Raw genomic sequence first — 13,632 nt, forward strand, 5'->3', positions numbered from 1 at the left:
GAAAATTACATGTTTATTTCCAACAATCCTCGACACAAATGTCTTAATTTAACTCGAGTATTGTTGTTAGACATAAAAATTTAAGAAAAATTAAGACACGGTTGAGTTCGAGCATTTACTGAATTACTTGTAACGGAAAATACCAGTTAATAATAATAATAATAATAATAATAAATTCAAAAGTGTCGTTCTACAACAACACTGTTTGGAGGTTAACATGTACTTTAACGTTTAAAATGGAAAATAAATGTGCTGCAAATTTAAATATCTATCTTGTCTCAACTTTGGAAATTGGCTTTAATACCCTTTCTTGGAATTCTACGATTCAGTATTTATACATGAAATTTTGTTGTTTTAGGAAACCCAACTTATATATTATTGATAAAATCGGATACAAATTGCATGGCTCATAGGCTTAAGAGATTCAACAAATTACTCAAAATGTCCTAACAAAATGAAAAAACAACAAAATAAAAGCCGAAACATTTAACAGTTGATTTTGGAGGAGTAGTTATTTGGTGGTCTTGAGCACTGCCACACGGTGGTACTCCGACACTCTTATCTACCACACATTTCTGTGAGGTCCATACATTTATTGGGTTCAGCAGAAATGTGTGGTTGATAATGGTGAAAACACCACGTGGTAGTACTCCAAAACCACCTAGTAAATTTCAATTTTGGAGACCATATTGTGGATGTGACCGGAGGAAGTTGGAGCAATGAATTTGGTTGCATGAAATTGGTAATTAAGGAACGAGTTGGTTGGATTTTTGGACAAGTCCAATGACTTGATTGTGGTCCGACCACATCTGTACAACATGTTACGATTACCCTGTTAGCTTCTGGTATAAATGTGATGGAGACTCAAGAGAAGCCTTCGCCCAAGGCTTTTTTTTTTTTGGTAGCCTTGTACTTTTTGCCAATAAAACTATAGAAAATTAGAAGCCGGTCCTTTTTTTTAGGCTTGGTAATTTTACGTAATGACTTTTATACCCAAATGGATCAAATCAGACCCCCTCTCCCTCTCTCTCCTCTGAAATACTCCCTCCCCGTCACCGATTTCCCAAACCCAACCACACACGTCTTCAACCGAGCCCCAACCAATTCAGTTCCCGAGAAGACGACGACGTGGCCGTGGGCGACTAACAGTTGCAGATGTCGTGGCCGTCGTCGGAGACTTGGACGAGTTTGAGGCCGTTGACAGAGGTGGAGCCGGCGTCGGCAAACCCATCGACGCCATCAACGTGGCACGCGAGCCCGAGTTCTCCGACTGGCCGATATCTCGTCACGACTTGTCGCGAGTCGCCGAGAGCCCGACCCCTCGCGGCAGCGGCTCTGCAAGGGTTTCGTTCGGCGAATCGAACAATAATAGCATACCCGAACTGATCCACCGCGGGTCCAATTTCACTGGCGGCGACGGAGGCGAGGTGTTGGTTTGCACGTCCAACTCGCTAGGGCGTAATTCAAGCTTGTTGATGACGGAGACCAAATCGAGACTGCTACACCCAACGAAGCAAGATAACAGATCACAGAGGATAATAAAGTTCAATGATTTACCAAACGAGTGTAGAACGATGAAGTAAAATACACTTTCTGCTCTCTCTTTTTTTTTTGGTCTGTGGTTGTAATTAGGAAAGGTTATGTGGTGATTGTTTGTGGTTTTCACTCTTCGACGATAAAGAAGACAAATTGGATGAATTGTAGTTTCATACTTTCATTGGACCATAGTTTGTCAGGCCAAAAACTAGTACGAGTGCCAAAATATCAAAAAGTAAAATTTTGACTATGAGAATTGATAGTTCACATAGCCAGTTTTCATAGCTCAATTCAAATAGTCAGTTATGAGACTTGGAAGTTAAAAATTCAATTCTAAATCAATTTATTTCCTATGTGAACTATTACTTTTTTTATTTTGATTACTTTTTGAAGACATGACAGTGAAAATATTTATAATTATATTTGATTTGATTACCATTTTATTTTTGTTCAATTTTTATTCGTGTGTATATTTTCTATGAGAACTGTGCATTTTTCTATGAGAACTGTGTATTTTTCTATGAGGACTGCGTATTTTTCTATGAGAACTGTGTATTGTCCATGAGAACTGTCTATTAGAACTGTGTATTTTCTATGAAAACTATATATTTTTTATGAGAACTGTGTATTTTAGTGTAGGGTAAGACTATGTGAAGTATGTATTTTTTAGTTCAAATAGCTTAGTTCTCATAACTAGTTTACAAAACTAGTTTTCTATGAGAATAATTACTTCTCATAACCAATTCTCATATAACTGACTATGAGAGCTAGCAGTTCTCATAGAACTGACTATGAGAATTGGCAGTTCACATAGCCAGTTCTCATAGCTCAGTTCACAAAGTCAGTTTTCTATGAGAACTGCTCAGTTCTCATAGAACTGACTATGAGACTTGGCAATTCTCATACCCAGTTCACATATTCAATGGTATTTTTGTCCGAAATAATATGATTCAGGAATTGATTCTAAAAATATAGCTCTCATAGCCTTAGTTCTCATAACCATAGTTTAGAGGTACTTTCTAGGAGATTTGTGTATTTGTCCATGAAAACTGTGTATTTTTTATGAGAACTGTGTATTATACATGAGAACTATGTATTTTCTACAGGAACTGTGTATTTTTCTATCATAGACACTTCTTAGACAATTCTCCAACTGATTGATGAGCTGAGTGATGTCGGAGTGAAGTTTTTGCCCACCGCCAATTCCCTTCACCATTTCTCTCTCTCTAGAATTTTGCAAAAAAATAAAAAGTTAACAAGAAGAAGAAGAAGACGATGACGGCATAGGGAAAGAGAGAGTAATGATGTTTGGGTCCAAAGAAAATAATCAAAGAAAAAAAGTAATTGTTCACATAGGAAATAAATTGATTTAGAATTGAATTTTTAACTGCCAAGTCTCAGTTAATTCTACGAGAACTGCTCAATTCTCATAGAGAACTGGCTATGTGAACTGAATTATGAGAACTGGCTATGTGAACTGTCAATTCTCATAGTCAGTTCTATGAGAACTATCAGTTTTCATAGTCAATTATATGAAAATTGACTATGAGAACTGGACTATGTGAATTGACTATGTGAAATAGTTTTCATAGACAATTTTCATAGAAAATACACAATTCTCATAGAAAATACACAATTCTCATAGAAAAAATCATAGTTCTGGTAGAAAATATATAGTTCTAGTAGAAAAAATAGAAAATATACAGTTCTTATAGTAAAAAATACACAAAAATATAGTCAATTCACATAACTCCAATACACACTGTTCACATATGCCACCACATAATTCACATGGCCTAACACAGACTAAAAATGCATAGTTCACCTAAATTCACATAACTCCAATTTTAAAATTGTGTATTTTTCTATGAGAACTGTGTGTTATTCATAAGAACTATCTATGAGAATTGAGTATTTTTTTATGAGAACTGTGTATTTTTCTATGAGAACTGCGTATTATCTATAAGAACTGTCTATTAGAATCATATATTTTCTATGAGAACTATATATATTTTATGAAAACTGTGTATTTTAGTGTGTGGTAAGACTATGTGAACTGTGTATTTTTCAGTTCACATAGCCAGTTCACATAGTCCAATTCTCATAACCAGTTCACAAAGCTAGTTCTCTATGAGAACAGTCACTTCTCATAGCCAATTCTCATAGAAGTGACTATGAAAACTGGCAGTTCTCATAGAACTGATTATGAGAATTGACAGTTCTCATAGCCAGTTCATATAACTAAGGGTATTTTTGTCCGAAACAGTTTTCATAGGGACAGTTCTCATAGAAATAGTTCTCATAGACAATTCTCATAGAAACAATTCTCATAGAATTTTCTCATAGCAAATGGTATTTTTTTAATCTTTCATAATTTCATATTCAATATAGATCTTGTTTAGTAGATATTGTCGAGTAGGTTCCAAAAATATAATTTTTTTAAAAAATGAATATCTACAACAAAAGATATGACTTTTTGAAATTTAAACAATGTTTTAATGGTGCACCAGTGCTCATGGAGCATTGGATAATTTTTCTATACTAGATGCTTTCTAGTCGCGTGAAGGGGCAAGGTTGGAATAAAAAATACAAATAATTGTACAGAACTAAATGAAGACCGAACCTAAGTTTTTGGGCCGGCCTAAAAATTCCCCATAAAACTAAAATATATCATTCAAATTTCAAGGGGAATCTACTAAGAGATTAGTCAACTAGCTAATTGATAAAAAGGCGGCCAGAAACATCTACCGCGAATGTATTACTACAGAATTTTTGTTTTCTATCATTTTATTAATAGTATGGAAAATTTTCTTTAATGATAAATAAATAAGTAAAAATCTACCGCGAGATTAGTCAGAATCGAAATTCCGAACACCTTTCATCAGGAAAAAAATAATTGCTGTCATATTTAATGTTATGAGGTTACAAAATGATTCTTTTCTTTTGTATTTCTAAATTTTGCGAATCAAACAAGTGCAGTCATGTTCAAATATTAAACTCAAATTCTAAATTTTGTGATAATTCTTTATTTTGTGAGAATCGTACTCTGTATTATATGGGGGCTTTCCTTTTATTCTCTTCTCCCTCATCTGGACTGGACGTTGTATGCTAGGCTATGCAAACTACTATTGCGAACTAAAACGATCATGGTGTCCGGCAAACTTATACACACCTCAACTATTTCCCTCCTAAGTCGAGTCAAAGGCGAGACATCCACGCCGGGCTAAGAAATTCACAAGAGATTTTCCACTTGCAGCCTGGTCCCAAAAGGTTGTCAAGTTTTGAACTCAAAATGTCAATTTTTTCAGCTCATCCATTTCATGTGCCACTTTAGCTACCCCTTGGGTTTATAGGCTTTTCATACTGTAATCACATTCTTTCCTCTTTTGAATTCGTAAGGAGCAACTCATTTTGTCCTTTTTAAACTCACTCTATCTTCAAGTATTCCTAGAAGCCAAACCTTGACTGAGTTTATACCAGAAAAAGGACCTTTTTTCATTTTTTGATCCGCAAAAAAAAAATAGAAAAAAAAGGGACCTTTTCATTTGCAACTTTAAAAGAGAAATACGTAACAAAGAAATAAGACCATGAATAGTTCATCGACATTTGGTTTTGAAAAATTGAAGAGAAACCCTTCAGGTATATCGCCCGGGCTAAATTGCACACTGATCATGCCATCGCGCTACAAGGTGCAGCCAATTGTATGCAACAAATTAACTAACTTAACGAATCCATACGCATGGGGGGAAGAGAGAGATGATTCATTTCCCCCTTTCATGAGTATTTGGAGAATACAGCACAGCACATATGATCAGACAGTTTAAAGAGGCTAATAATCAATGGTAATACGCCTTTTAACTCGAACAAAATTGGTTCAATATATACGCCTCACGACGGCAGCGTTTGGAGCCTTATGTGCTTGTACTTTTGCACTGTGTTGAAGCTTCTTGCAGTCTCTGTCAAGCCTTTGGACATAAGCTGTTTCAAAGCACCAACCCCCTCTTCCAAAGCAGCATCAATCTTTGTAAATTAGATAACGAAACACTATTAGCAAGGAAAGAGGGAAAAAGTAAACACCGGTTCAGAAGTCGCCAAGAAAAATTCTTTTTGGTTTTCGAAGAAGAACGCAAACTTCACTGAAAAGAAAATTATCTCATCTTTGGCGAATTCGGGAAATATGAAGATCTGTAAGCCTAGCAAAAGGTTAAACTGTTCAATCCGTTCAAATCAGAAACATTGCAAAATGGATCAAAGAAAATTCAGAAGTGGAAGATTTGATAAGCGGTATTCAACATTTTCAGGATTTTGAAACAGGAGGCAGTTTTTGGAATGGTTTACAAGGTATGCAGAAATAATCTAATTCTCTAATTCTGAAAGCTCCAACGAGTAAGAGATTTTCTCTTAAAACAGTCAAGTCATTGTCTCACATTTTGCTATAGTACCTACCCGTCCTCGAGCTGTTGCGTTGAACTTTTGAAGCAAGAATGCTTTGGGATCCATTTGACCGGGAGGCCTCCCAATACCTAAAAAGAGTTGCTATAACTTAATCAGCACTCATGAAATAGGCTACACTCTCCCGCAAGATAAAAACTGGAACTTCGAGATTCCAAACTAACCAATTCTAAGACGAGGAAACTCTCGATTCCCGCGAAAATGATAGATCACACTCTTCAGCCTAGTTAAATAGCAGAAATACAATTCAGCTGTCGCAAAAGCAAAAATTACTAGAGAAGGCACACCTAGACTATTCATGTATAAAGACAACCCTCTTTGGATAATGTACCAGATACAGTGGCATTCTAACTTCTATGACTACATAAGTAATTCTCTTATTTTCATGCACTATAAAGAAATATGACGATGCGCATGCATAAACCTGTGAGATGCATCTGCTTATGTTATTGCATTAACCAAAATATATACCCATAATTATCATCCAATGAAAATTCCATATGGATAATAAATGCAAAGCTTCTGTGGTAGATTTTCAGACCATGTACAATATCCTGATGCATTTGGTGATAAAACATAAAATCTAGAGCATAAATCTAAGTGTTACTCGGAGCAGAGGAAATTAGTCATTTCGATTATATTAAACGCTTCACTACTTATTCCTACCATTCAGCGTAGCCCAGGAATAAATAAGAGGCACGTGTTTATTTAACTCTGAATATGGGTCAAAAATAGGCTGCCAAATAGAAATAATTGAGTGACAAGAAGGTAATGGATCCATTCACATTTTGCATTAAAACTCTCCTCCAATGGTGAACAATAACAAGTTTTAGCAGGGACAATGACCATCCAAAATACCACCATTACTGTCACAAGAACATTGGCCTTTTTAGCACTTCCACATAGTTATACATCTTTCAAATACAGCCAACCTTTCGGCTACCAACACTGACAGAGGCAATGCTTTTGCCGCACTGCAAGTCTGCAACAAGTTGAGGATGAAGTTTCATCTGGAGAATGATGATGGTCAGAGGCAATGTTTTTATAGTGTTTTGTTATTTCTGCCTTTTCTGGATGCTCCTTGAGCTGGATAAATTTTATTGATGTTTGTTTATGTGTAGCGTATACTTCCTTTCTTTCTAGTTGAAATAGTTCCTTGCCAAAAACAAAACCTCAGTATGAAATTATAAGAAAAACTAATGCAGCTAGAAGCCTAGAACATAAAAGCATCAAGTCCATGAGACCAACAGCTCGGTAACTTGTATGTATACAATGGCATTCCAGGGGGAAGCCAGGAGTTCTAGTTGTAAACCTTCAAGCAGCAAGCAAGGACATAGATTAAGGGTGGGGTGGATTATCTTTGAAATAGAAGACAGAATAGCTACTGATCTCACTCATAAAGCCGAGAAAACCTGATGTGACATAAACTCAAACACAAGGGAAAGACAAAAAACTATATGCATGCGCCCAAAACCCTGTACATGTGCTTTTTCCCATAATACCCCAATTATATAGCATAAGTGAGCTGCTAAAGCATCCTTATGATAGTTCTGGGCAAAGTACAAAGTTTCTAAATGCATACCCATTATGGCTTGCATGACCTCCTTTGTCGTGAAGCCGCAGCACCCCACATGGTAAATCCATGTCATCATGGAACTACAACCACAACACAGAGAATAAAGACGAAGAGAAAGAAGTAATCAAGGAATCAAACATGAAGGGAAAAACAAGATGAGAAATCATACCACAAGCACTCGATTAAGAGGTAGCTTGTAATAAGCTGCAAGTGGGCCACTCTGTAATTAAACAGCAGAATAATTTTTTTTGGAATCATGTCATATTTCTACACAAGTTTCATCAGCTAAGATGTCACTCGCTAGGAAAGAAGATAAGACGAAATATGCATCGCAGATCTAAGAAAAATAACGATCGTGTAACTTAGGTTTGCACAATAGCCAGCGGCAAACAATAGAGGTCCAGCATTCTAAGTTGAAATGTAATGCTTTTAATGAGAAAGAAAAAATGAACAACATGATTTGCAAAACATCAGGTGGCAAGCCATCCATTACTTTCTAATTCAAGTACATCGCAAGTAAATAAGGTGCAAACAAATAAGCACCCGAATTTAAATCTCTCAGATAAGCAACCCTATTGAAGGCGTGATTTAGGCTAAAAAGTTCTTTTTTACTCAACAAGTAAGAGATTAACATCCCAAATTGTTTAAAATCTAGAAAATGACATTAAGCAAGCAGCAGGGGGGGAAATCAGAGAAAAATATGCTGCAATACTCGAACATCCATCTATTTCAACTGTAATGGTTTCTCCAGCTTCTTACAATTTCAGAAAAATTAACCCATACTCTTTAGGAGACGAGCTCTCAAACAATGCAAAATAACCTCGTTGGGGAATAGGGACACTCCCGCTCCAAACAATTGGACATTTAGCACTCTCTTTATCAAGTAAACATCCATCTGCTTTTCGCAAGATCTATTTGGGTTTTGAGGGAGGTTTTTGAGAGTAATGAGTGGATAGAGAGATAGAGAAAATTCATTGGGGACCGTGCGCAGGGGTTTCAAGACCCCAAACGAACAAGCCCTAAGCTATCAAACCAAACAACAAGAACCTCAAAGACACAAGTAAACCTATTTGAACCGACAAGCTATCACTGGTATAAGAACTCTCTTTTCTTCCCGAACCGAACACTAAAAGAGGGAAAATGAAAGGAACCTCTAGTTACCATGACCCTAAACCATAAAATATTTTGTAACCATATCAAAAAATAAAGATAAAAATTGTCAATAGCACAATCAGAAATTTTAATTCTCGGAGTTTTCAAAATAACTTACAGATTCACCGCTCAAATTCATATAAGTTTGGGGCTTTGCTAGGAAAACAGGAACATCATCAACAAAACCTGAGAATTGAGATACCATAACAAAAAACCAGAAATTTCACATTTATATACCAATATCTGAAACTCTGACTTTCAATGTCTATCCCCATGCAGACCACATTTAATAAAGTTAATAACTTAACATACCTTTCCCAAAAATAGCTTTGCAGTGAACAGTATCCATTGGAATCCCTTGCGACGCAGCAAATGCATCAATCATCTCAAACCCTGCCTGCTTTGAGCCAAAACAAAGTTCTTGTTAAGCAAGTTCAAGTAAACAAATTTTCTTTCGTTATGATTGATAGTACAAATCCATGCATGTATACATTGTGCCTTGTTCCTTTGTACTTATCGCTGGGGTTGCCCAAGCCCACAAAGAGCCATGGTTGAGGAGAAGCATAGGAGAAGCAGCGCCTATAGAACTTATTAAGCATCATCACCACTCATTTCCTCTCTAAATCCTCTGCTTTCTGCCAAGTGAGAGCATCAAAGTCAGTATCCTGACTTGCATGTATTCATGTACTAGTACACGCCCATGCCTGAAGTTGCACCTCAGAGACTTCAGTATTCAATACAACTTCAAGTGCCCTTAGCAAGGTGTGAACATAAAACGAAGGCACGTCGAATGTAAAATGTCCTTAATCTCTAAATGAACTTTTTGTTTCTTTTTAAAAGGAACTCAATGCACCAACTAAGTGCCCAAATCTGAGATCTTTTTAGCGTCTTCAACAAATCAGTTCGTTCTATTCACCAAAACCCATCAACAAACAGTAAATAGTTCATATGGCAATATAAGATTAACTATACTCATGGAACGCCGTGCTCTATAGTTCTGATCGAATAAGCCAAACATGAGAATTCCTAAGCCCAAACTATCCATTTTCTGCATTGGAAAGTCATACTAAAAGGGGAAATGAACCATACAGAAACATGTTTTGCCTTTGAATAGGCTTACCCGTAACCTTTACTACCAAGCTATACAACAAACTAAACGGTGCTTGATGAGTTATAAAACACTACAACACAACATTGCATCATACCAGCAGTATGCCAACAGGGCCAGAACCTACTCCATTCACCATACACTCTACTAACAAGCAAACACAGAAAATGCAGCTAGCAACTAGCAACTACTAGGAAAGAAGCAAAACCTACTTATGAACCAGAAAATACATCGTGATACATCCCCCATTTAGATCCAGTGCTTTGTCACTATTACTGACATTTTATCAGTTTCTTGAAATAAAAAAATTGCAAACACAGAATTTATTATACGTAAATATATGTTTTTTCCTAAATTAGAAGACAGGGTAACCAACTTAGTATTCCTAAATTAATATGAAAATTGAATTAATTTTACATCCAACGAAAACAAAATAAAATCGAGATAACACAACAACTTAAACAGAAGAGACTACATGCAACCAATAATTGAAGCAGAGAGAAGACACAATACATCAGTAATCCTAATTACTTGCAAACCCAGCTATACAAACAGGAAAAATGCATCAGAAAATTATACAATGCTTACTTCCCATCTCAGGAGAGACCCACGTTGGGGATAATTCATAGTTGTCAAAATCGTACAATTCACGATTCATGTCGTATGATTCGGTGGGTAATCGATACGAATAGCCTGCTTGAATCGAAAATAGCTGTGAATCGTAAGTGAATCGGTAAATCGTTCGATTCACTTAAAATTTCCAAAATTCATTTTTGACTCTTGTTTTGCTTCTTTTGTTATTTGAAAATGGTTCAAACTATTTTTTTTTTAAGGTCTTTAGTATTGTTCTGTCATTTTTTATCTATGTTATATGGATAGATAATAAGAAAAGGAGATTTATTATGAGAGTGAATCGAAAATGAGGAAGATAAAGGGAATATAACAACCCTATAGACCTTCTAAGGGTTTGTTTTGTACTTATAACTCTTTTGTAAAAAAGGAACCATAAGTAGGATTTACGAATCATCATCTCTTGGTAGTTGCAATAGAAGCAGCTTACCTAATACTCCATGTTATTATCAAATCATAATTTAGAAGAAGGTTTTTATTGATTTAGGCCTAAATCTTTCATTTGTAGTATATATTGTTGTTACCCTAATCAATAAGCATAGGTTTCTATGCATTATAAAAGTCATGACCAAATCGGAACGATTCATGATTCAAAAAATGATCATTTCGATTCTCAATTCGATTCATGATTTGACAACTACAGGATATCCCTCGGAGTTCTCTGAGCGAAGGGAGTAAAAAACAGCATCTTCAGCAACATCAGTGATGTGAAACCAAGACTAGGCCAATGGGTCGCCGATTCCCAAAGAAATTAAAACCCGTTAGAGCATCTCCAACACTACTAGGTACTTTAACTAGTCAAAACTCAAAAGTACAAAAAAAAAAAAAAACTCTTTAGTTTGGCTATTCACTTTTTCACCTATGCAATCCAACACCACTCTCTATTTTTGCTGTCCAATGAAACTAACTTAACTAATTTGCAAATGTGACTTCTATATAAAATAAAGTGGCAATGACGTGGCATTTTTCAATCGATCATATTTTTCCAACGGCTTTTTTTTAGCAGCAAAGATTTTTTTTAATTACTAATAGAAAAATGAGCAACAAAACTAATCCCACAGGAGCAAAAAACAGACCCAATAGAATCAAGACCACACCAGCCATGAGTGAAACATGCAGCAGACGAAGCATATGGTCCAAAAACAGAGGAGCCACAGGCCCACAGTAAAAAGTAGTAGCATCAGTAGCATGGATCCAAAGCTTTAAATCCCAAAGTGATATCAGTAGCAACCAAGGTAAAGAACGGCTATAAACTCCAACGGTTATATTCTTTATATCAGTCGAAAGCTTTAAAGCTACAACAGCTATATTCTTTAACATATCAATAAATAAGATCTCCCCTTCTCTTTTTCACCGGTCTCAACTATCTATCATTCTAAGTTTCTTTCTTTCTTTGAGAAAAATATTGCTAGAGTTTATTCTTTTCTTTTGAGAAAATATATGAATGCAAGCAATAGACTACTCAAGAGTCGACAAAAAAGGAAGGATGTTGAGTGAGCATTTGGAGTACTCCAAGCACGTTTTGCTATTGTGCATGCATCAGCATGTTTTTGGAAGCGTAAAACACTTAAATGTATCATGAAGGCCTGCGTAATATTACATATTATGATCATTGAAGATGAGAGAGAGCTTGATAGAGTGGAGTACGATTATGATACAACCGATAAAAGCCCTCCTCTTGCAATTGCAACAGTCTCCCATGGGCGTACAACCGAACTTTGTGAATTCTTTCAAAAGCATCGACGCATCAGAGACAAGGAAACTCATACACAACTCCAATTAGACTTAGTGGAGCACTTGGGCAACTCCACGGAGAATCTTAATAGGTTTATGTAGTAGTTTAGTTTACTATGCCATCAGAATAACTCTTTATGCTTTTGCAGTAGTTTAATTTGCTCCTCCACTCTTGTAAGTTTTACTTGGTTGTACTACTTTATCTGTAACATTTAGCATATCAAATTCTATCTTTAATATTTATGAATTTTCATGTTGTCTGATAAATTGGGATCGGGACATCAAAGATTCAAAGGGATAAGAAACTCTAAATTGAACCCGAAGAACTAAAGCCATTTGACTATTGAACTGAAGAAACACTCCTTCCAAAAGGGACTGATGTAATAGGTAAAACTACAATGGTCTTGTTTGTTTACCAACCTAATCTCTATTGAACTTTGAAATATATCACAAACCGAGCTTGAATACTGTGATTTATGAAAATCTTGAAGTACTCAAGACACCAATCGAGCACAACTAATACAATCTTCGTAGCCCAGAATTCAAATTGAAGAACCCAAACACAAACTCCATTTGCAGACAAAAGGAATCAAACATAATGACAATTTAAAGAGCCCAAACACAAACCTCAGATGGATGAAATCGAAATCTGGGTTTCTTCGTCACCGCCGCCGCCGTGGCCACGATCTCACCGCTTTGGTTGCGACGGTGGGTCGAATCAGTGGACCCAGTCACCTGGCTAGGGTTTTGGTCACGAATCTGGTCCCGGTGACTGGTGAGGCGTTTCCTCAGAAGGGGAGAGAGAGAGAGGTATTACGGTTTGGATTAATGCGAAATCGCGTTTCTGAAACACGAGGAGAGCGTGAAATCCAAGCACGCTTCCTTTTTAAACAATGGAAAATTTCAACATAGCACCTGACCTTTTGCACAAATCACACACAGGCACCTAACTTTTTAAAATTATCAAAAAAACACCTGATCTATTTAAAAACCCATCAATTTTACATCCGCCGTCAACTTCCCATCCAAAACAAACGGAAATGCTGAAAATGTGCATTTTGGCATGAATATTGGCAAAACAAGATTAAGGCTCATTTTGGCAAAACACAATATTATACTCATAAACAAGATTAAGGCTCGATTTGGCTTTAAAAGTCAATTAATAACTTAATTTTTGTCTTTATTCAAAAGAAAAAAAATGCATTTGTTATTTTTGTGTCAAGACGAATCAATAAGTCACAAAAATTACTTAACTAGTCAATCCAAATCCACTCTAAATAAGGAATCAAGCTTAATTTAGTAATTAAATATTCATAACTATGCAGTCAACTAAGATTACTATGTATTAAACAAAGGAAAAGGCAAAAACAAAAAATATAGAATAGTCATAGTTAAGACTATTATATGTTTTTTGTTTTTGTTTTTTCCGTTGTTTAACACAGAG

At 35.9% G+C, this 13,632-nt stretch overlaps 1 protein-coding gene across 3 annotated transcripts; it reads right to left on the reverse strand.

The window, feature by feature from the left end:
* Window positions 1–5,111: 5,111 nt before the first annotated feature.
* On the reverse strand, window positions 5,112–13,045 carry LOC131315350 (peptidyl-tRNA hydrolase, mitochondrial). Of its 3 annotated transcripts, none has more exons than XM_058344518.1 (9): window positions 12,816–13,045; window positions 9,208–9,351; window positions 9,029–9,113; window positions 8,835–8,902; window positions 7,734–7,784; window positions 7,571–7,644; window positions 6,153–6,211; window positions 5,983–6,059; window positions 5,112–5,556 (listed from the first exon to the last, which is right to left on the reverse strand). In XM_058344518.1, exons 2-9 carry the CDS (start codon window positions 9,316–9,318, stop codon window positions 5,425–5,427), a joined length of 657 nt encoding a protein of 218 aa, XP_058200501.1. In that variant the 5' UTR covers window positions 9,319–9,351; window positions 12,816–13,045; the 3' UTR covers window positions 5,112–5,424. The 3 variants fall into 3 exon arrangements, with proteins under 3 accessions (XP_058200501.1, XP_058200505.1, XP_058200504.1); XM_058344522.1 differs by having other exon boundaries at window positions 5,983–6,072; window positions 12,816–13,009; XM_058344521.1 differs by lacking the exon at window positions 7,734–7,784 and having other exon boundaries at window positions 12,816–13,008.
* Between the last annotated feature and the right edge of the window lie 587 nt (window positions 13,046–13,632).

Source organism: Rhododendron vialii, chromosome 13a, assembly GCF_030253575.1.
Source record: "Rhododendron vialii isolate Sample 1 chromosome 13a, ASM3025357v1".
Classification (NCBI taxonomy): Eukaryota; Viridiplantae; Streptophyta; class Magnoliopsida; order Ericales; family Ericaceae; genus Rhododendron; species Rhododendron vialii.